General features: G+C 34.6%; 4 protein-coding genes across 5 annotated transcripts; 2 read left to right on the top strand and 2 right to left on the bottom strand.

Moving 5' to 3' along the window:
* Window positions 1-323: 323 nt before the first annotated feature.
* LOC140967289 (UDP-glucuronic acid decarboxylase 2-like) lies at window positions 324-3,886 on the bottom strand. The gene is made up of 7 exons (XM_073427726.1): window positions 3,146-3,886; window positions 2,900-3,047; window positions 2,601-2,680; window positions 1,922-2,005; window positions 1,769-1,843; window positions 886-978; window positions 324-726 (listed from the first exon to the last, which is right to left on the bottom strand). Exons 1-7 carry the CDS (start codon window positions 3,752-3,754, stop codon window positions 448-450), a joined length of 1,368 nt encoding a protein of 455 aa, XP_073283827.1. The 5' UTR covers window positions 3,755-3,886; the 3' UTR covers window positions 324-447.
* A 4,943-nt stretch (window positions 3,887-8,829) lies between these two features.
* On the top strand, window positions 8,830-13,116 carry LOC140967326 (uncharacterized protein OsI_027940-like). Of its 2 annotated transcripts, none has more exons than XM_073427787.1 (6): window positions 8,830-8,967; window positions 11,071-11,254; window positions 11,819-11,972; window positions 12,064-12,104; window positions 12,189-12,249; window positions 12,857-13,116. In XM_073427787.1, exons 1-6 carry the CDS (start codon window positions 8,963-8,965, stop codon window positions 12,949-12,951), a joined length of 540 nt encoding a protein of 179 aa, XP_073283888.1. In that variant the 5' UTR covers window positions 8,830-8,962; the 3' UTR covers window positions 12,952-13,116. The 2 variants fall into 2 exon arrangements, with proteins under 2 accessions (XP_073283888.1, XP_073283887.1); XM_073427786.1 differs by having other exon boundaries at window positions 12,189-12,258.
* Window positions 13,117-13,311: 195 nt separating this feature from the next.
* On the top strand, window positions 13,312-16,581 carry LOC140967324 (WD repeat-containing protein GTS1-like). The gene is given in 9 exon segments (XM_073427785.1): window positions 13,312-13,700; window positions 13,799-14,006; window positions 14,561-14,656; window positions 15,043-15,117; window positions 15,375-15,425; window positions 15,427-15,486; window positions 15,677-15,768; window positions 15,866-15,950; window positions 16,089-16,581. Coding segments are annotated over 9 exon segments (1,173 nt in total). The 5' UTR covers window positions 13,312-13,560; the 3' UTR covers window positions 16,455-16,581.
* A 378-nt stretch (window positions 16,582-16,959) lies between these two features.
* On the bottom strand, window positions 16,960-18,106 carry LOC140967329 (stress-related protein-like). The gene is made up of 3 exons (XM_073427792.1): window positions 17,969-18,106; window positions 17,607-17,894; window positions 16,960-17,517 (listed from the first exon to the last, which is right to left on the bottom strand). Exons 1-3 carry the CDS (start codon window positions 18,008-18,010, stop codon window positions 17,104-17,106), a joined length of 744 nt encoding a protein of 247 aa, XP_073283893.1. The 5' UTR covers window positions 18,011-18,106; the 3' UTR covers window positions 16,960-17,103.
* Window positions 18,107-20,651: the final 2,545 nt, after the last annotated feature.

Raw genomic sequence — 20,651 nt, 5'->3', positions numbered from 1 at the left:
TCATCATGTTTTTCATTTTAACAGAGCTAAATGTTTAGATTCATGGATGCAGATTTATCTGTTAATGTTCACTCCTATGGTTGTTTGGTTCAGAGTTACTCATTAGTCATTCCTAAACCTTTTCCATTGATGCAGGCTTCTTATCACCAGAATTCGACATGAATCTCGTCAAGCGACTACCAAATGCTTTGCTTATACAGCTCACTGAATATAATTCATGCTTAATGAATATAATTCACATATTTTTTAGGAGAAAATCTAATTCACGTTTCACCAACCTTTTTTTTTTGAGTACGTACCACATGGCTCTCTATCCACAAGTATTTTGTGAATTTGTCATGCTTCTTCCGGATTACGAATAATCAAAACTATCCCAAAGTTTTAACAGTAACTCTATCTTTTACCCTGTAAGGAGATGAAAACGCTATAGGTAAATTTTGACAAGATTTATTTGGAAGCTGAATCTTCTTTGTGTTCGCCAGAGATTCTTCCTCCACTTCCTTTGTTGTCTCTAAAGATTTTTTCTCCATTTTCTTCGTGGTCCCCAAATATACGCTGCCTGAAGTCTGAGACCATCATAGGTAACCCCTCGCGCAACGGCACTTTAGGCTCCCATCCAAGCTGCTCTTTTGCCTTGGTTATGTCGGGTTTCCTCTTGTGAGGATCGTCTTCTGTGTTGGACCTAAATTCTATCTTTGCGCTTGAATCAATGGTATCTTGAACCACCTGCGCACAACAGATATATTTCACAATATATGTGTTAATATAAGATATAAATCCGTGGTGTGTTATTGTTGTGTTGAAATATCCAAAGGGTTCGGTCAAACTCGAAATGTTGGCTCGAAGTTTTACTAGATAGTTGCAAGGCAAGCAAATTATTCGTACCTTGGCAAGTTCAAGCATGGTGAATTCACCAGGGTTCCCAAGATTGAAGGGTCCAACATGCTCACCTTCCATCAATCGCATTAGCCCTTCCACCTTACAATTTAATGGTTTATATATTAATAAAATAATTGTTGCCATTATTAAAAAGAAAAAGAACACTTATTGAAAGATTCTTATATCAATAAAATGTGTGTAATCGATCGTTTTCCAATCAGGTGGAGGCCACACAAATTTTAGATTTTTTATGATCTTTTAGATAATGGGTTCTCCACCGCAAAGGGATTAAGAATTGTGATAAATAAAAAAAATGTGTATTGCGTGATTGAGTAGTCAAAAGAATAGAATAAATGGTTCACAAAATAAATGACTAATCTCTAAAGTAAATAAACAAATAAATAAAGGACTATTCAAAGCAATGAACGATCACATTTGGAGCTAGAAAGATGGCAAAGTCACATCTTGCATTTAGACTGCAGACTTGAAAACAAAACAAGATGCTATCAACCCCATTAATTAAATTAAAAATTTTCCCGTTTCCACATTTCAAATTCGATTTCAAGTAGCTGCCAGCTTTTAAGAACGTTAACTAATGGTCATGAAACAATAAACAAATAAGGACAAATTGCTATGGAAAGTCAAAAGAGTAAAAAATATGTGATCGTCTTTAAAATTCTATATTTTTTAATCACAAGCTTAATTAAATCAAATGAATTTTTGAAAGAAAAAAAAAAAAGAAGCCTTCTCTACAAATTGTGTTTTGTCAAATAACTTTTAACAAGTGCTATATATCATTAAATAAATATGAAAATGATTAAATAAAGCCATGTATTCTTATAATAACTGACAAGAAATTTTCTTTTTTAAAAAAAAATTATTTGCTCACCAAATCGGAGACATACTGAAAACTTCTGGTTTGCTTCCCATCACCATAAACAGTTAAAGGTTCCTTCCTCAAAGCCTGCGAGAATATAATCATATTTTACAACTTCCATTAAATTATAGGAAAAAATACATTGTTTGGGAAAAATAAATTTACCTGAGCAACAAAGTTGCTTACAACTCGACCATCATCAATGCACATTCGAGGTCCATATGTATTGAAAATCCTAGCAATCCTCACCTGTCACCCGCATTTTCTTTCACTATCATTCGGCCGTATTAACGTATGATTTCAACAGTTGACAGACTCAAACTTCATCCACCAACTTTAACCTCTAAATGTTTGTCATAAAATTTCTTTTTTCCCCATAAAAGATAGATAGTATAACAAAATCATCACCATTCAAACAATTACCAACAATTAAAGAAGAAAACACAAATCGTCTCACGAGTCATTTTTGTGAAACATATTTCCAATGCAATTCGATCCATGAAAAAATATTATTTTTGTGTCACTTTCTATTGTAGGTATGGACCTGGGTTGACAGATAGATCCGTGAGACAATCTCCATAAAATACCAAGAAAAAAATATTATGTAAACTGTAAAAATGTAAAATGCTTTGTATACTCGCATTTTATATATTTGTGAAATAATATAATTTGCTAATTAACCAGACCGATATGGGTCGGGTCCTACAAAAAATGTTACCTCGTCCTCGGATAAAAAAATTAATACCACTTTACCCGATCCAATATCGATTTTTGTACCAAAACCCGTTGCCTCCGGCCCTAATGTATAATTATACCGAAAAAATAAGATTGAAGTAAAGAATACCTCAACTCCAGCACCCCTGTGATAGTCCATGGTCAACGTTTCCGCAGTTCTCTTTCCTTCATCGTAGCAGCTTCGGACACCTGTCCCAAAACCAAACCAAACCAATCTTGTAAGGTCCCACCCCACTTGCTGTATCATGATTTATGCACCACTCCAAGAATACAAATTAAATAGCAATTGACAGAACACGAAGATTTGGATGTTGCGAAAGTTGTTCGAGTATTTAGATCTTGAAACTCTAAAGGTGTCACAAGATTCCCATAAAAACGAATTTAATGACATAATAAATTGAAACCGACCAATTGGATTGACGTTGCCCCAGTAGGTTTCGACTTGCGGGTGTTGCAGCGGATCACCGTACACTTCACTGGTGCTCGTCAGCAGAAACCGAGCACCCACTCGCTTAGCCAGCCCAAGCATGTTCAACGTGCCCACCACATTCGTCTTGTGCGGCACCAGAAGTTAAGGATCCCATAGACGAAATTTTTTTGAGAGAAGCTGATTGATTAGTTCAAACAAAGGAATAGAAATCAGATTAAGGATATGATAGTTTTGACTGGGTTGTGCTTGTAGTGAACCGGCGACGCTGGGCATGCGAGATGATAGATCTGATCGACTTCCAACAACAGCGGCTCGACGACGTCGTGTCGGATGAGCTCGAACCTCGGGTTCCCGAAATGGTGCATCACGTTCTCCTTCCTCCCTGTGAAGAAATTATCCACCACGATCACGCTATCGCCTCTGCTCATAAGCCGGTCGACCAAATGACTCCCCACGAACCCGGCCCCACCCGTGACCACGATCCGCAGCCCCTTTCGTTTCAATCCGAGCGGGATTTTCCCGACAGAGTGGGTCCCGAATCCCGTTGAGAGGTGGCCGTTATGATATATGACTCGGTCCGGCTTCGGATGCGGCATAGTCAACTCAGACGAAATGAATTGGCCCGCGATCGGCGCGCGGGGATCGGAGGAAGGTGCGAAGGTGAATATCAGAGCGGCAATGGCCATGCCGACGAAGACGAACAGCAAACGTTGCTCTCGCAACACGTAGCGAATTGGGCTGGTTACAGTCAGCCAGGGCTTCGGCGGCTTCGGGGAGTAAGCGTCGCTCGTGGGATGTGGCTCGTGGCCTCGGAAAATTAACTCAGACGCCATGGATGAAGCTCGAAAACCGGAGCGAAGCTGCAGATGAGTCGATTTTGAATGGAGGGAGAGAAGGTTGGCTTATGTATGCTTACTTCGTGAGGGAAAGGGGACCCCCGGCGCGTGAGTGCAAGACGTAAACAATGCGAGCTTAAATAAGAATGCGTTTTGTTGACCAGATTACGTTAATACCCCTCGGCTTATTAATAAATATCATAGACAAGCTGTTCAGAGATTTATTGGTATTGAGTTCAAATTTTAAAAAATGATTTCTAGACATCCCATTTACGGGACTTCTGTAAAAAAAAAACAAATATATGAAAATAAGATACAAAAATAATATAAGAAACTTACATATCAATTTTGTGATATGGATTTCTGATCCGACTCACAAAAAAATATTATTTTTATGTTAAATATATTATTTTTCAATACAAGTATGAACTAAGCTGACTCATCTACGGAAATAGATTCGTGAGGCTGTCTTATTAGAGACATACTCAATATATAATATTTAGTTGAATTATTTTAAATAATAATTAGAATATAATATTTCTTGTTGTTTTTGATTTTCAGAATCAATACATTTGATTATTTTTTCTCAATTGAAAAAATATTTTTTTATAATATAATTAATCGGATAAAAGTTTTAATCAACATTTCTTGTATTTGGGCTTGTACTGATATTTAATTTAAATTCAGTTAAATTGAACATCATGCTTGGATTTAAGCATATAACGAATGGACCGTTGTATTATGGTAACGGCATCGATTAATTTTTCTTATTAATTTTCTTGTAATTTATACATTTGAAGGTTATTATAGTGATCATACCATAATAGATCTATAAATATTTTGATTTGGCTATGAAAAAAGTCTCATTTAGCACGTACATATACTGAATATATATATTATGTAGATAAAGATTCTAAGCAAAGTCTTCAATGAGATTTTTCGACTTGACGGAGTTGGTCAGTGTTTGACCGATTTTTATGAGTTCGATTTTTCGTACCAATATTTTCTCAAGCGAACTTGTCATAACTGACTTGTCCAATATGATTTACGTGACTAGTGTCTCTGGACGAGGCTGGGTCATTATTTTAAATCGGTGTTTTTTTATATATAATTTTGAGTTTTATATAAGTTTTGGGATATATATGTTATTATTTTATTATATTTTGGTGGTCGTTTCTTTGTTGATGTATTTTAATTATAATATGTTCTTTTTTTTTCCTTTATCATTATGTGATTGATTAATTGCTTATTTTATTTAAAACAAAAATATATTTTGTTATATAGATTTGATTGTTCCATCCTTACATAAAGACATTTTTTTGTTATATTCTTCGTTAATATGTATATTAGGCTGTCAATGATTGACTTCTGGTTAGGCATCTTCAAGATTTCTTTGGTTATGCGTCTTCTGAATTTATTAATTCATTACTTGTAATCAATCAATAGATTAGCAAGTTATATTAATTAAATTATTTAGTAGGTATGAATTAAACTTATAGTTAGGCAGGTTATTTAAAATTTTCCCTGAATTGACATATATAATATAATATAATATAAATCTAAATTGTCTGTTACACTCGGCACCAAACTTTTTTTTTTATTGATTAGATGTGCTTTATGTTTATTGTTATGAGATGTTCAATGATAGTAATAATAATAAGTTTATAAATAAATGAAATCTATACACAAAATTTGAGAAAACAATATTATACATGTTATTTATTAGGCATGATGTTTCAAGAGAGTTCACCGATATTTTATCACAAATTTACATTCCATTGATTTACGAAAGTCTGATGAGACATTCTAACGGATCAATTTTATGAGACATATATTTAACTCGACTCAATTCATGAAAAAATATTATTTTTATGTCAAAAATATCAAATCAATCCATGTCATTGATATAGATGCATGAGCCCGTCTCACAAGATACTTACTCTTATAATAATTGAATCTCAAATATCTGAAATTCAGGCTTTGATATTAAATTGGCACAAGTCATCGTGTCCAAGAGGTGTTTAATGGCTATGCAAAGTACTACATTCTTATTCCTGATATTAGGCTTCAACTTGGAGAGGCAAAATCTTCCAACTGCCTACAGCTTTTGGTCAATGAGTCGATAGAATGAAAATTACTCTTAACTGGCAAAGTTGGTGGGCAACTTTGAGTAATTTGGAAGCTCATCTCTGTGTCAAAAAGTCAAAGCCAACCGTTGTTTAATAATAATTAATTTTTTCATCATAATTATTATATAATATTATCCCTATAGTTTAAAGATATGATGAAAATAATAAATGTTCAAGACATGTTTTAGAAAATTAAATTGGGTGTGATTATATATAAATTAGAAAAAACTCATTCGCTGGAACCACTGTTCTTTGGAAATATCAAAAGTTCAAAACCCTGTTTTAATTAAATTTTATAAAAATACTTATTTTTTTAAAATAAAAATTTTATAAAATTTATTTTCGTTAATTTATTATTTACCCATAACGATCACATCTCATCCGCTTTCATAAGTTAATTTTGTAAGACGGGTCTTCCACCCGACTCAACTCATGAAAAATAAATTATTTTTTTATGTTAAAAATCTTATTTTTCATGATAGATATGGATTTGATTGACCCGTCTCATGGATATAAACTCGTGAAAACATCTCACAAAAAAACATTACATATATATAGTTGTTCGAACTTTTATATAAAAAATAACTACAATCCAAAAATATTTATCAGCAAAAAAATGATTATACAAATATGAAACTCGTGCACAGTTGCACTATAAATCATGAGAAGCTTAGGTAACTACTCTTGAGTTAATGATATAATTTTTACAAATTTCCAAAAATACTTCTATCAAATTAAATGACAAGAGTTAAAGAAAACATCATATAATTTATTTCAGTAAATTTTATCGTCTACAGCTTTTTAGAACAATACCTCGTATCACACGAAAATTTAAGAAGCCTTGCCTTTTAACCATTATATATACTCGTGCACACATGCATATATACATATACACATCTCAGAACCGAACTGCACAACAATAAGGTTTCTCAGCACGTCGAGCGACTCCTAAAGGTTTTCCAGCGCATCTTGAAATCATTCGAGCGGTCCGACACAGCCATCCTGTTTCTTCCTCCTGCGACAAGTTCACTTCCATTTTACTTCAAATTTGCCACGGACCCAGCAACTTTCTTGTCTTCTCCAATAGTGACGGACACGCCTGCACGATCCCGTACGTTCACCAGGGTCCTGTTTTGCTTGATTCGAAAAGGATGCGAGAGGATGGATGCAAAGATGGCGATATGGTGTTACACTGTTAGAAAAATTGCTAAAACCAGTAGCGTAAAAACAAACTTGTAGAGATAAAGTAATAACCGAAACAAGTGTGATGTTTACAGTATGACTATTATGTAAAAGAAAACAAAACCAAACCGAGGCCTGTAGCATGTACAGTTTCCTTAAAACAGATTCGCCCTCTCCAGTATGTGCTTCGAGGTTTCAGCGGACGTCTGTTTCCCAGGATACAACGGAACAACCAGCAGTGACTTAGCACGAGACACTACTACGGCGAACTGAAAACGTACCTTTACTTTATCACCGAGATTTTACGAGAGGCCAAATGGAAAGATAACAATATGTAATGCAAGAGAGAGCTTGAAAGAGAGAAAATTTCATGTACTTGAAATGAGGAAATGAACCCACTATTTATAAGCCCCAAAATGCACACCAAGAGTCATGGAAGATTAATTAACTCAATTAATCTTCCCATTAACTCAAGAATATGAAGAGTCAAAACTCTTCAATTAACTCAAGAATGTGAAGAGCCAAAAGACACTCCCACATTCATGAGACACAATTTTTTATTCAACCTTTAAATTTTTATTAAAATTTCCAACATACACTACATGCAACTTCAGTGTAGTCATCCCCATTTCCATCTTGGGATGCCAAACAGCATGAGAGCATGAGTATCCATGCTAGTTTCTTCGATGGCAAAACGGGTTTTAAACATCTTTCGTAAAAAGAAAGAAATGAAATGAAATCGAAAGGTTTAAAAATTATAATACTATACTATCAGATTGATAAAGATGGAGCCTAGCTAGGAAAGGGAAAGGGAGGAGGATTCTATCGCACTATATACTGTTTAATTTGTATTTTCTCGGAGAGTAAAGAAAACCGTTTCCAATGAATGGGTTACGTACTATAACGAGAAGGTCATGAATGCAATAAATGAAGGCTAGTTAGCAAGAAAAGTAAAGGGATTTCGGGTCACAAATGGTCATGTGAATAGGTGAAGTAGGTGACTTCCTCGTGAATCTTGTCAAGCAATTAATATATCTCCTTACAAGCACCCGTTTAGATGAGTTTATTTCATGCACTGTTGCAACTAGTCTGACAGACACAAAGATGACGCCATTTGAAAGAACACTTGAAAATGTCACAAAGAAGAAGAAGAAGATCAAAACCTCGAAATAACAAATAAACCAGCAAACTTCTTAAGATTCTCTCAAGGCCAGGGTAGTGATTTGATTTGAAAGTGAATCCGACAACAAAATTAATGTACCAAATTAATACATGGATCGATTTGAAATTTTCTAAGTATGACTTTGTCCAGAAATAATAAACTTGATTTAAAATCGAGAATTCAAAGGTTATTTATCAATTCAAATACATGAACCCTAACAACTTGCATTTGGATGGATGGATTAAAATGAAAGAATTTGGTTAACAATATATACTAAGAAAATTTAAAATTTGTTTTCAAAATTATCTGTGTTCAAAGGGAGACATGTCTTGAGATAAAATTGATCCAGAAACCAACTTGTTTTGGACTCATTCTCTTTTATATCAATATACTATATATATTATTTAAAGATGTGAAAGTTTGATAATTATAATTTTTTTTTAATAACGATGGAATCCGCAATCATTAATGTCTTATAATATTAGCGGTATTCATGGGCTCTTCGATTGGCCCATCATCAGTTTTGAAGCCCAAATCGATCAAAGTGGCCCGGGCTTTATGCGAATAAGACTGGAAATGCGATTTTACAATTTTATCGCAAAAGCGCTTTTTGAGAACTGAAAACTATGCCTTTTTAATTTGTACCCTGCAACTCTATGCCATAAACCGCTGCTTCTAGGGTTTTCAACAGTCTCTGGATTCTTCTAGGCGTTCTAGCAACCGAATTCGAAAATGAGGTAATTTTTTACTCAAAGGAAGATAAATAAATATTACGGCTTTGTTTTTCATCTTGTTAGCCGTCATTTTTTCTATTGAAAGTGTGTAAGTTGATTGTTTTTTGCTTGCCGAGTATTTTTTCTTTAAGTTGTTGATTTTATGACTGTCTTACTGATTTTAACATTCTCTCTCGGGGTCATTTTTCAGTTCGAGTTTGGTTAGAGAGGACTAGAAATTTGGTTTAGCATTTCGTTATTGTTTTGTTCTTGGAAATTTATCTGACTAGTGGGAGGCTGGGAGCGAGACATATGTGGATTGGTTCGATTTTACTTTTTTTAATATTGAAGAGGAAGGCAGAAATGTTTCTTCGTTTTTTTTTTATTGAGCATGTATTTATTACATTAGGCCATCTTCAACCCATAAATCTATTTTGATACATTTTCTGCACCAAATATAACATTCATCTTCAACTCATTTACTTCAAATCTTACCCTAAAAAGTATATTCCTAGAATATTCTTTTTGTTTACTATTTATTTATAAATTTAAAAATTTAATTATAATTAATGTTAATATTATTATTATAATTATAATTTTATTTTTACTAATAGTTAATTTTATTTATTTGATTCTTATATATATTAACTCTAATATTTATAATACGAATTAATACAAATGCTTCATTATTAAAATTGACATAATTTTAATACAAATAATTTATTTTTAGAACTCAATATGAATCCAAATTCAAACATCTGAACAACTATATTCCTCCCACAAATGATCAATTAAAGATTTCGTAGTGCATAATGAGCATCTTGTTNAATAAAAAAAGCCCAAACCCAGCGCTTGGCGCTGGGTTTCTCCTCTGCGCCTCCTCTGCGCCAGATTTGATAAATGAGTTTTATATGACACATTTTTTAACTTCGATTAGGACATTAAAATATGAGAATCCCTACCTAGATTATGTTTTGGATCGGGAAAAAAACAGTGATTTGTGATGGAAAAATAGAAATATGGATGCTTTTATTGCCTCCTCTGCACCAAATTTGGGCGCAGCCTCCGTTGGAGTGAAAACCCTGCGCTATATCGTACGTTTGGTATTTTTTTTAAAAACCCATGATATTGATAGATAATTTTATACAAAGATAACATATCTTTTTTTTTTATGAGATGTGATAATTTTAATTTAATATTAAAAAACACCACAAATAACTTAATTGTCTNGAGAATCCCTACCTAGATTATGTTTTGGATCGGGAAAAAAACAGTGATTTGTGATGGAAAAATAGAAATATGGATGCTTTTATTGCCTCCTCTGCACCAAATTTGGGCGCAGCCTCCGTTGGAGTGAAAACCCTGCGCTATATCGTACGTTTGGTATTTTTTTTAAAAACCCATGATATTGATAGATAATTTTATACAAAGATAACATATCTTTTTTTTTTAATGAGATGTGATAATTTTAATTTAATATTAAAAAACACTACAAATAACTTAATTGTCCTCAATATATAAAAATCATAAACCTTATAGTTCTCTCATTTCACTTATGCTAGTAGGTAGAAACTAAAATCAAATAAATATTTTTATTTATTTTTATATATTATATAATATGATAATTATATAAATAAACTCGAGATAATTATATAAATAATTTTTATAAATCTCAATAAAGTTATTAGTATCACTCGATTAATCTTAAAAATTGATATTTGACTTGACTCACGAAATTAAGAGCTCAATTATCATATCATATAATATATAAAATTAGGTAAAAATAAATAAATTATGCAAGCACTGTCGGTGCATGAACATATAAGAAATATGAACTCAAGTAACAACTTTGAAATTATAAAATTTATTATGATAAATGTTAATTTTGTTATTACAATCTAAAATATAAATTTAATCACTCTTATTAAAATCATACCAAACATTAAATATAATATCCATCTTTTTTATCCTTATATTATATATCACATACTTATCCTATCATGTGTACCAAACTATGCCTTATAGGATGACTGTGATTTACCATTCACAGTGATTGTTATCCATTAATGTTGTGTTCATGTTGTTTATGCCATTTAGCCATTGGTTAAGAGAATTTTTATTCTGTAGTCGGCACCCCGAGGTTAAGTGGGCCGAAAGAGAGGACAAAGTTTATCTTACGGTGGTACTACCAGATGCAAAGAATTCTAAGGTCAACCTCGATCCAGAAGGAATATTTACTTTTTCAGCCACTGCTGGGTTGGACAATCTTTACGAACTCAAATTAGATCTTCATGATAAAGTTAATGTCGAGGTGAGTTGTGCTGTCACGATATTTCAGTTGTGCTTTGATAATATGGTTAGAAGTTTCTAGATGATCAACCATTCTTGGAACCTTTTTTTCAAATTAATGCACATTCTAGAATTTGAGGCCTGTAACCTGTTGCTGCTTATCTGATGTACTCGTCCTGCCTAGTTATTTTACTGGAGTAAAAAGCACAATCCTTTTCTTGATGATAAAAATGACCCCTTGTGATGTTTTGGGCTTTAAACATATGTCCGTGTATCCTTATTTATCAGCCCTCTGTTATTGGTAATTATCTAAATGAAATTATCAGTAATTTTTCTAAGAACGTCAACATGGATTGTAGAAAATATGCATATAAAATTGTTATGTGTCCCTACAAGTTAGATTAGTCAGTTTGTTTTTAACCAATGGGAGGAGTGAGTTGATGTATATTTTGTAATGCAGGCCGATCTTTTACCTTTTAAGTGAATGATTCATCTACCATTTTCTCTAATTTTTATATGCAAATTTATCTCAAGTTTTTCTACTTGCTTTTCCATTCTTCCTATGACTCACAAGTTTATTTACCAGGAGAGCAAGATAAATGTTGGTGTGAGAAACATATTCTGTGTTTTGGAGAAATCAGATAAAAAATGGTGGGGTAAACTGTTACGTGGAGATGCAAAGGCTCCTCATTATGTGAAAGTAGATTGGGATAAATGGGTGGACGAAGATGATGATACTGGTTTGTTTTATATTTTTCTCTTATACTTTATACAAATTTGGCTAAGATTCTCTGGTAAAGGAGATTTTGAATCTTATCACAATTTGATCAGGAGGGCCTGGTGATTTGGATTTGGGTGGCATGGATTTCTCTGTAAGTTTCTGCATCTGTTGCCAGGCATTATACTCGGTTTTTCTTTGTTATTATTTTGAAGTTTTTTTTAAAAAAATTCTACAGAAATTTGGTGACATGGGTGGCATGGGAGGACCTGATGAATTTGATGATAGTGATGATGAAGGTATTATTGGTTGCAATTACATGCATTGAATTTGTTAAAATGTTACAATTTTATTTGTTTGATTTGCTTTATTAATTATTAATTCGGACCTCTGTGATGTTTGAGATTTTCTTGTTCCGGTGGATGGAGCTTTACGTGATTAAATTTTTGCACATAGTGATGGTAGCAGTTTTGTTCTGACTGTGAATGTCTTTTGTTTAGAGTTGATATAAATTTTTCCTTTTTTTGGCCAAAATGGCGAAAGCTACATTTTTCCATGTTTGGTTGTCCTTCCCTTGTTCCATCATGAATGTCATTGTAGAGCTATTATACAAAGTATTGGGGAAGGCACCTCGAATGTAATTATCATCAACCCTTTTAACTCTATCAGGTGCTGGAGATTAAAATGTCACTTTGTAGGGCCAGTTCACCTTGTTTATATCGTGTGATCTTCCATTTTGTTGACCCGCATACTCACGTGTACTTCTCTCATATGGTTTTAGTCTTCTGGTTGTGCTCTAGGTCTTGATTTGTACTTCTCTTAAATCTCTCATATGGTTTCAGTCTTCTGGTTGTGCGCTAATTCTTGATTTGTTTTGTTTATATGCCTATCTTATATCTACTGCAGAGGTAGATAAACCCGAAGACAAAAAAGCTGATGATAAAGTTGTGGGAGAGGGAGAAACTGCGGAGACTAAAGTTGAATCGTTGCAGAGTTCCTAATTATCTAAATATTTAGTTTGGAGGACCCCTTCTTTGTGGTGTTGACCTTTAGAGTCTTGTGTTGCAAAACATGCTTTTGTTGACAAAAATTATCCATCTTTGTGCTCAAATGTGTACCGATGAAGCACCTTTTTTGAACCATCTGGGTGTAAAGCATTTTCCTTACATGTGGCGAAGCTTGTATTTTGAGTCCATGAATTGATAAACTTTCCCTTTCTGAGCTTAATGCTCCAAGATGATCATGTATAACGTGGGATTGTAAATTGCATACAACTCGTTTGCGAAATAGATGATAATCCAGAAGGTGGAATCTATAAAAATAAAGGTATGGTTTTCAGCATGGTCAAAGAGCATCGGACAGGTGTGGCCGAGTTAGATTACACAAAACTGAATTTACTAAATTAGAAATTAACGCAATTTTATTTCTAGTTAATCGAGAGCTGATTGATTTTTTCTCGAATTAAAATTGGTGGTCTGCAGACAAGACATGTGCATATAAAGAACCCTTCAATTGTTGCTCCGATTGCGAATGCTAAAATAGTTTTTCCAAAAGCGAATCTTGGCCCAAAACCCTAGTATTCACTCTCAAACAGACAGGCCGCAGGAGCAATGGCCCTGGAAATTGAGGATGAGATGGAAGTAGAAGAAGAAAAGTCTGCTCCTAATTCAGCACTTTTCAAGCGGCACGGGCTCAAGAACTCGGTTCAAACTAACTTCGGTGATGATTACGTATTCCAAATTGCTGCCAAGTATGATTTTCACTCTCGTTTTCTTCTTCTTTTTGCTGAATTGCGTTCTTCTTATTTGGTTCTGATACCAAGGAGTTGTCGTGATTTTACTGTTTTAGGGACGATTGGACGTCAATGGCGGTTTCACTTTCAACCAATGAGGTGAAGTTGTATTCACCTGTGACTGGGCAGTACCTTGGCCAATGTAAAGGGCATCCCGCAACTATCAACCAGATTTCTTTCGTTGGGCCATCGTCTCCGCATGTGTTGTACTCTTGTTCTAGTGACAACACCATTAGAGCTTGGGATTCCAGGACTTGCCAGCAGGTTCTATGTTTTTTCGTTCTAACATACTGAATTTGAGGATTGAAATAAATCTTGTAATCGGATATAGTATTATTTGTTGATACATAATGCCTGTTGCTTAGAATTAAATTTGACGGCTGAGGAAGAATACAGAACCGCCAAATCTTGAAAAAACGATCTGTTTAGCTGGGCTTCTAAAATGTTTTTTTTGTTTCCTTAAAAAAGCTGTGGACTGCAGTAGTTCTATGTTGGAATGGAACCTAGTAGTTAAATAAAGCGTCTTCTTTATTTTTATTATAGATAAGCTGAATTTGGACTTCTTTAAAGTCCATTTTAGTAAAAACTCACCCCAATTCCATCAAATGCTTAAAAGCACCTTTTTAAAAAAATTAAAATCCGTTTTTATAAAAAGGCTTTTGCATCCAAACACTCTGGAACATATTGCAACATATTGTTGCCCCTTTGTTCAAATTTGTGAACTCAAACACAAGGTCTGATATATTTGAATATATGTTTTATTTGTATTTTCTATTCCGAGGATCCAAACTTACTCTGATTTTGGCTTTGCCATACAGGTGTCTTGTATAAGTACAGGTCCATCACAGGAGATTTTCAGCTTCTCATTTGGTGGATCAGGAGCTAATCTTCTTGCTGCAGGGTGCAAGTCACAGGTATTTTTCGTTTTCTGACATTTCCAAATCATTATTACCATGGAGAAAATCGATGTTATTTTTTTACACGTTTCTGATGTGAATGTTGTTAGTGCTTGATGACACTGCCACTCCTTCAATTTTAGATAGATGTGCTATTCTCTTGTCTTTTCTCTTGTCTTTTAGTAACCACGACACTTGATCTTTGAGGCATGGGGCTTGAACAAAAACAGCGCTTGATAGCTGATAGAGAGAAGATCAATTCATATATAAGCACTAATTACTTCATTATATGGAGAAGGTCAAAATGGCTGATTTCATGTCGAGTTTTGGAATTCATATAAATTATTATTTTGATTGATTAATCAGTCCATGTTCTTTGCCGCTCACGATTTGACAACATACAGATAATTTTCTGGGATTGGAGAACCATGAAGTTGACTGCACGCCTGGAGGAATTTCACTTGGATGATGTTACTCAGGTCTGTGGAGATGCCTTTTTATTTTTATCCTTTTGATAACAGAGAAAATAACAGAAGAGATCAACGAAGTAAGAAGACCTGATGATCTGGCCTTGGACAGTCATTGGATGGACCTTAAGAAATGTCCAAAATCAATTGATTTTTACATGATGCATGTATACCTGACAGCATCATTTGTTTTGGAAGTGATGTCAGTGTACAGACAGAAAGTTGGCCAATATGTTGGAGTTTAATGCTTATTATTCAATTGTTCACAGGTCCACTTTGTTCCCAATAATCAAAGCAAGCTTGTTTCTGGTTCAGTTGATGGGGTTGATGTGCCTTTTTGATACCAGCGGAAACATAAATGACATTGATCACTTGGTGTCGGTAAGTGAAATGTCTTTCCTTGGGTTCTCACTGTCTTCTTATATTTGTACACGTCTTCTTTTGGATGAATAAATTATTTCGTTGCTTCTCATTCACTGTCTCACTTCTTGTTATCTTTGACAAGTTTGAAAAGCTTAATGAAATTTTCCTCTGATTCTATTCTTTATATTCCCCGTGACAATAAGGTTAGGTGTTTAATGTCGGAACTTCAATTGGAAAAGTGGGATTTTTTGGTCAGGCAAATCACAAATTGTGGTGTTTAACACATATTGAGACCTTAAGGTATGTGTAAGCACTGCATTTATAAATATAATAGCTTCCAGCATGCTGTGAATTTGAACAGGAGTTTAATGCTTACATTATAAATTGCCTCTTTTAGTGTCTGGGATTTGAATGATGCTCGAACCGAAGCCAACTTTGAGGATGCTCGTATGCTGGCCTCTAACAGCTGGACCAATGATCATGCATGAGGATTTTAAAATTTTTGAATTTTCTAAATTATGAACAAGCAATAGAATTATATCAACATCTATTACACTTGTGTCCTACACGCTTATTTGGAGGAAAATTGAGTTTCTTATGAACACTTGTGTTATGTGTAGGTTGATTATTTTGTTGACTGTCACTATTCGGCTGAGGATGATCGCCTTTGGGTGATTGGCGGCACGAATAACGGCACTTTTGGATATTTTCCTGTAAATTATGGCACAACACGCAGGATTGAATCTGCAGAAGCTGTTTTTCAAGGTGGCCATACAGGGATTGTCAGGAGTGTATTGCCCTTGTCCAGCATTCCTGGTCGGACTTCAAAAACCCATGGAATTTTTGGTTGGACAGGTGGTGAAGATGGCCGGCTTTGTTGCTGGTTGTCTGATGAGTCGACAGATAAAACTTGGTCGTGGATATCAAATACTTTGGTAGCAAAATCACCAACAAACAGAAGAAAAAGCCGGCATAGTCCTTACTAGAAGCTGGTTTTCATTTGTTTGCCTCTTCGAATGTACTATAATTTATAGTTGTGTTGTTTCTTTTTTTTTTGTTGTTGCCTTCTTTGAGTATACCGTTATTCATAGCCGTGTAATTTTCTTATAGAGTTTAAGAAAATATTTTGGATGGCCGTGTACAATCCTTAAAGTATTGTTTGGTGAGAGAGAGGATATTCTTTGCTTCTGTTTCATTCGAAGCTTTTCTTGATTTGTATAACAATTGGAGTTAATCAACACTTGAGTTTGAGGAGTTTGAAATATTAGAACATTTAAGCAAACACAACCCAGTATTCCATTTTCGATCCGTATGAGCAGTTATCAAGATCTCGATGATGCATATTGATACTTGTATTTGGATCAATTCGATATCATGCGTATTGTACTAGTTGGTGTAAACCAAGACCAATACCCGATATGTCTTTTATCCAATTTAAATCTCTTCCTCAAATCCATAAATTATATATATATTTATTTGAGATCATTTGTCAAATCCAAATCCACTAGATTAGCTCAATTGTATCGTAAGATCATAAAATCACAATATTTTAACAAAACCAAATCACATAATACTAATGGTCTCTCGCGCTCTACACAACACTTGACTTATTTTTAAGAAAAACGACGACCAAAATCAGTGTGAAATGGCGGCGTATTGGCCGCCGTTGGCGACGTTTCCAAATGTTTTAGCAATTTTCTCGATAGGCACCAGAGGCAAGTAACACGACACCGTGTAGCCTCTCTCAGCCGCATAAACCACCGCCTGGTTATACTTCTCCGCCCAGTAAGCTGCCGTGGGGACCACTACATGAGCCGCTTGTGGAAACAATGGCAGCCGATTAAGCTGATACCAAGCCGTGACGGCGTACTTCTCCGCCACAGGCTCGTACTTGGAATACAGCTCCTTGGCCGTCGGCTCGTAGGTAGTGTACACAGTCTTGGCCAAGTTTGAAGCCGTATCCACCACGCCGGATCTCTGCAATTCAGAAGCTAGATCCCGGGCCAGTTCCAGAGCCTTTTGAGCAGCCGACCAAGCTTGGCTTGAAACCTGAGGTTAGTTAAAAAAAATTCCATAATCGCAAGAATGCATGAGATTTGAGAAAATGTGTAATGTGTAACATGATCGAATCCTGAAACCTGCTTCATGGAAACCGGTACGTTGCGATCCAAATCGCAAAGGGTGTCATCCACCTTGCGATCGACGAACTCGAGAAACTGAAGGGGTACGTGCTGGAATTTCTCGAGGACGGGTCCAGTGACGGATTGAACCGTTGCTTCGACGGTCCGAACGCCGGACTTCAACGGGCCCGAGTTCTCCTTGGCGTACTCGTACAGTGTGGAGCTGCAAATGATGACGTAAATTGCAGCCACTCGAACAAAATCAAGATGCTTCAGCTTCTTCGCGTCATCATGATTTTCCTGAACCTGAATCAAGAGCACAAATCTTCAATTAATCCCTTAAAAAATAGAGAAATAAAAGGAGAAATTGAGATGCATACCAGTGCTTGATCCATGGGTGAATTGGCTTCGGAATCGGCCATATATTTTGTGAAAATAGAAATGAAGAGGAAGAGGAAGAGGAAGAGGAAGTAAGCTTCATAACACAGAACCAACGTAGCGCCACTTTATAATATGAGTTTGGGCCCTTTGTTCGATATATTCGAATATTTATATTATATTATATTATATTGTATTTTTTAAAAAATGGGTAATCGCTATATAAAGCTATAATTGATAATTGTGTATTATCATTTATCAAAGATCTTTAACATAAATACATAATTTTCGCATGACATTTAGGTAATGTTGGAGAGGATCATTTTTTTAAAAAAAACATATATATATTTTTGAGCTTGTTAGTCAAAAAAATTTCTTGATTCACAACTTTTTGAGCAAAATATATCATCTCAGGTTTTTTTGTTTTTTTTTGAAAAAAATAACATACAGAATACCAACCACCAGCGGCAGTCACGTGTAATGGATTGCCCGCCGGCACACTTTTCAAGGCCTTGTAAATATTTTTGTAATCCGTTGGGCCATAGAAGATAATGGGCTATATTAATATGGGCCCACTTCCCCATGCTTCTGGGAGAATCCATGACGTTACTCTATGCCTTCCCAAAAAAAAAAAAAAAATTCAATATCCTTACTAGATTGATTCCTATTATTAAATAGATGTACTAGGATCATAATTTAGGAACTGAAATCATGAATACGTCTTAAATGTAAAGATAATAAATAAATATTCACAAATATTATTATAAATTTATGTGACACCGATGATCTGTGACTCACCTTTTAAATATGATAAACATAGAAATATTTCATTCCAACATACGAGTGACACATCATCGATTCTTACATAAGTGCTTACGATAAGTGTCCAACGCATCAATTATATTCAATTTAAATTACGTGAATTGCATAAAAATAAATTGAAGCTGTCCAATTTTGCCACCGAAAAGGAATCGTCTCTAGAGCCACACAGCGTCATCGTTCAATTTGTGGCCAAAGGCTAGTGGAGTCCATGTATTTATTTGCTCACGAACTTAGCAAACAATGTCTCTTTTGGTTCTTAAGCTAGTATCTCAGTCGTATATCCAAATATCCATAGCTCAACACACATGAATAATAGTATTGTTGATAGTGTTAACATTTCAGAAATGTTTCATGGCACAATATCTAAATAAAAAAATGTTAGTCCCACGCGCGGCAATTTGAGATAATAAATATGAAAATAAAGAATAAATTGGACACCGAGATTTACGTGTAAAATCCTTAAAAATTATTAAGGTGAAAACCAATGCAAGATGAAAAGAATTCCACTAAAATATTTTTATGGTATACAACCAACTCACTGTGTTTCTAAAGAGAACACTCTCTCTTTTAATATAGGAGAACAAAACACCTCACAAATATTATACAACTAAGCATTCAAATGCTATAAGATGATAGAAAACTCGAAGAAGAAATGATTTCAGAATGATGGAAGAAAGCTTTATTTATAGGAATTTTCGTTTGTGCGCGTTTTCGCGTTTGAATTTTCCCGTTAATTTTGCCTACTGCTGCAAAATGTGTTCAAAGTATTTGTTCTCACCTCATTTAATATATGACCCAATTGCCGACATCATTATTTTACTGACAAAAAATTAACGTCATTATATTTTTATCACGTTCAAGAGGGAACTTTTTTGGCATGTGTGATGCGTCTATGAGAAGCGTCATATGTCAACGAGAGGTTCGAGCTATCAATTTAGAAAAACGGGATGGTGTATATATGCAGACATTACTTGTTGGACTGTAGGGAATTTGTGCACATATTGACCTCATGCGGTTTGAGGATGGGATTGCGATTATATCCACGGAGTCATCACGTGTGATGCATTTTACTCGAGTTGAATGTGAAACCAGTCGTATTGAAGAGATGAATGAAGGGTTCACACTTTGGTGAGGATTCCTTTGCTTTTGGTACCAAGATCTCTAGTCTTGATGTGGGAAGATACACGTTAATAATGGAAACATCAAATAATTCGCAACCCTGGATTTCAACCCTGAGGAGACTCCGTCGAACCGGATAGATAGAAGTTATGTCATCCCTAGATCCACACGACACAAGAATCAGAAATGGAGGTCCTCCATGTTTCTGTTAGACTTCTCGATCTCGATTAGGAACATAATATATTGGGTTATAGATGTTCGTTTATCTATTTGTATTTTTTTTTAATTTCTGCATCGAGTTTGAATTGAAAGACGCTTGAAGTTAAATGTTATACTTGCATATTGAATATAGTCCGAGTATGCTCGATGTTGTAACTTGCCATAAATCTTTCACTTTTAATGAAAAGTGGGATCAAAATGTGGCAAATGCCAAAATACTTTCTTTCAAGAAATTCCTCGTGCACTTGACGCATAAATAAACGTTGGGTTATGCTATATCTCAAGTAGATGACTATTGATCGAGTTTGGACGTGTTTAAATTTTGATATTTTTAATATTTTTTATTATATTAGTATATAATAAAAATCTTAACTTAAATGAGTCGAGTTTGAGTTAAGATTTGAAATCGACAGAATTTTATTTAAAAACGAAATCTTCTATTATATTTCACGATTACAATAAATATATATAGTATAGTATAACTGTCTCATAATTCTTTGTTGTTTGGTAAGTGAAGATCCCCCA

The sequence above is a fragment of the Primulina huaijiensis genome, unplaced genomic scaffold (genome assembly GCF_012295235.1).
Source record: "Primulina huaijiensis isolate GDHJ02 unplaced genomic scaffold, ASM1229523v2 scaffold24871, whole genome shotgun sequence".
Lineage (NCBI taxonomy): Eukaryota > Viridiplantae > Streptophyta > Magnoliopsida > Lamiales > Gesneriaceae > Primulina > Primulina huaijiensis.
This window is presented reverse-complemented; position numbering and strand designations above follow the sequence as displayed.

Bases quoted from the DNA above. Each gene is read 5' to 3' on its own strand.
- LOC140967289 (XM_073427726.1), bottom strand. From the start codon at position 3,754: ATGGCGTCTGAGTTAATTTTCCGAGGCCACGAGCCACATCCCACGAGC. The intron at 2,681-2,899 runs GTCGGTTTCAAT...GTTTTGGGACAG, and splicing joins GGGCAACGTCAATCCAATTG to GTGTCCGAAGCTGCTACGAT. The intron at 727-885 runs GTACGAATAATT...TGTTGTGCGCAG, and splicing joins CCATGCTTGAACTTGCCAAG to GTGGTTCAAGATACCATTGA.
- LOC140967326 (XM_073427786.1), top strand. The intron at 11,255-11,818 runs GTGAGTTGTGCT...TTTATTTACCAG, and splicing joins ATGATAAAGTTAATGTCGAG to GAGAGCAAGATAAATGTTGG. The intron at 11,973-12,063 runs GTTTGTTTTATA...CAATTTGATCAG, and splicing joins GGACGAAGATGATGATACTG to GAGGGCCTGGTGATTTGGAT.
- LOC140967329 (XM_073427792.1), bottom strand. From the start codon at position 18,010: ATGGCCGATTCCGAAGCCAATTCACCCATGGATCAAGCACTG. The intron at 17,895-17,968 runs GTATGCATCTCA...CTCTTGATTCAG, and splicing joins CACCCATGGATCAAGCACTG to GTTCAGGAAAATCATGATGA. The intron at 17,518-17,606 runs GTTTCAGGATTC...AACTAACCTCAG, and splicing joins TACCGGTTTCCATGAAGCAG to GTTTCAAGCCAAGCTTGGTC.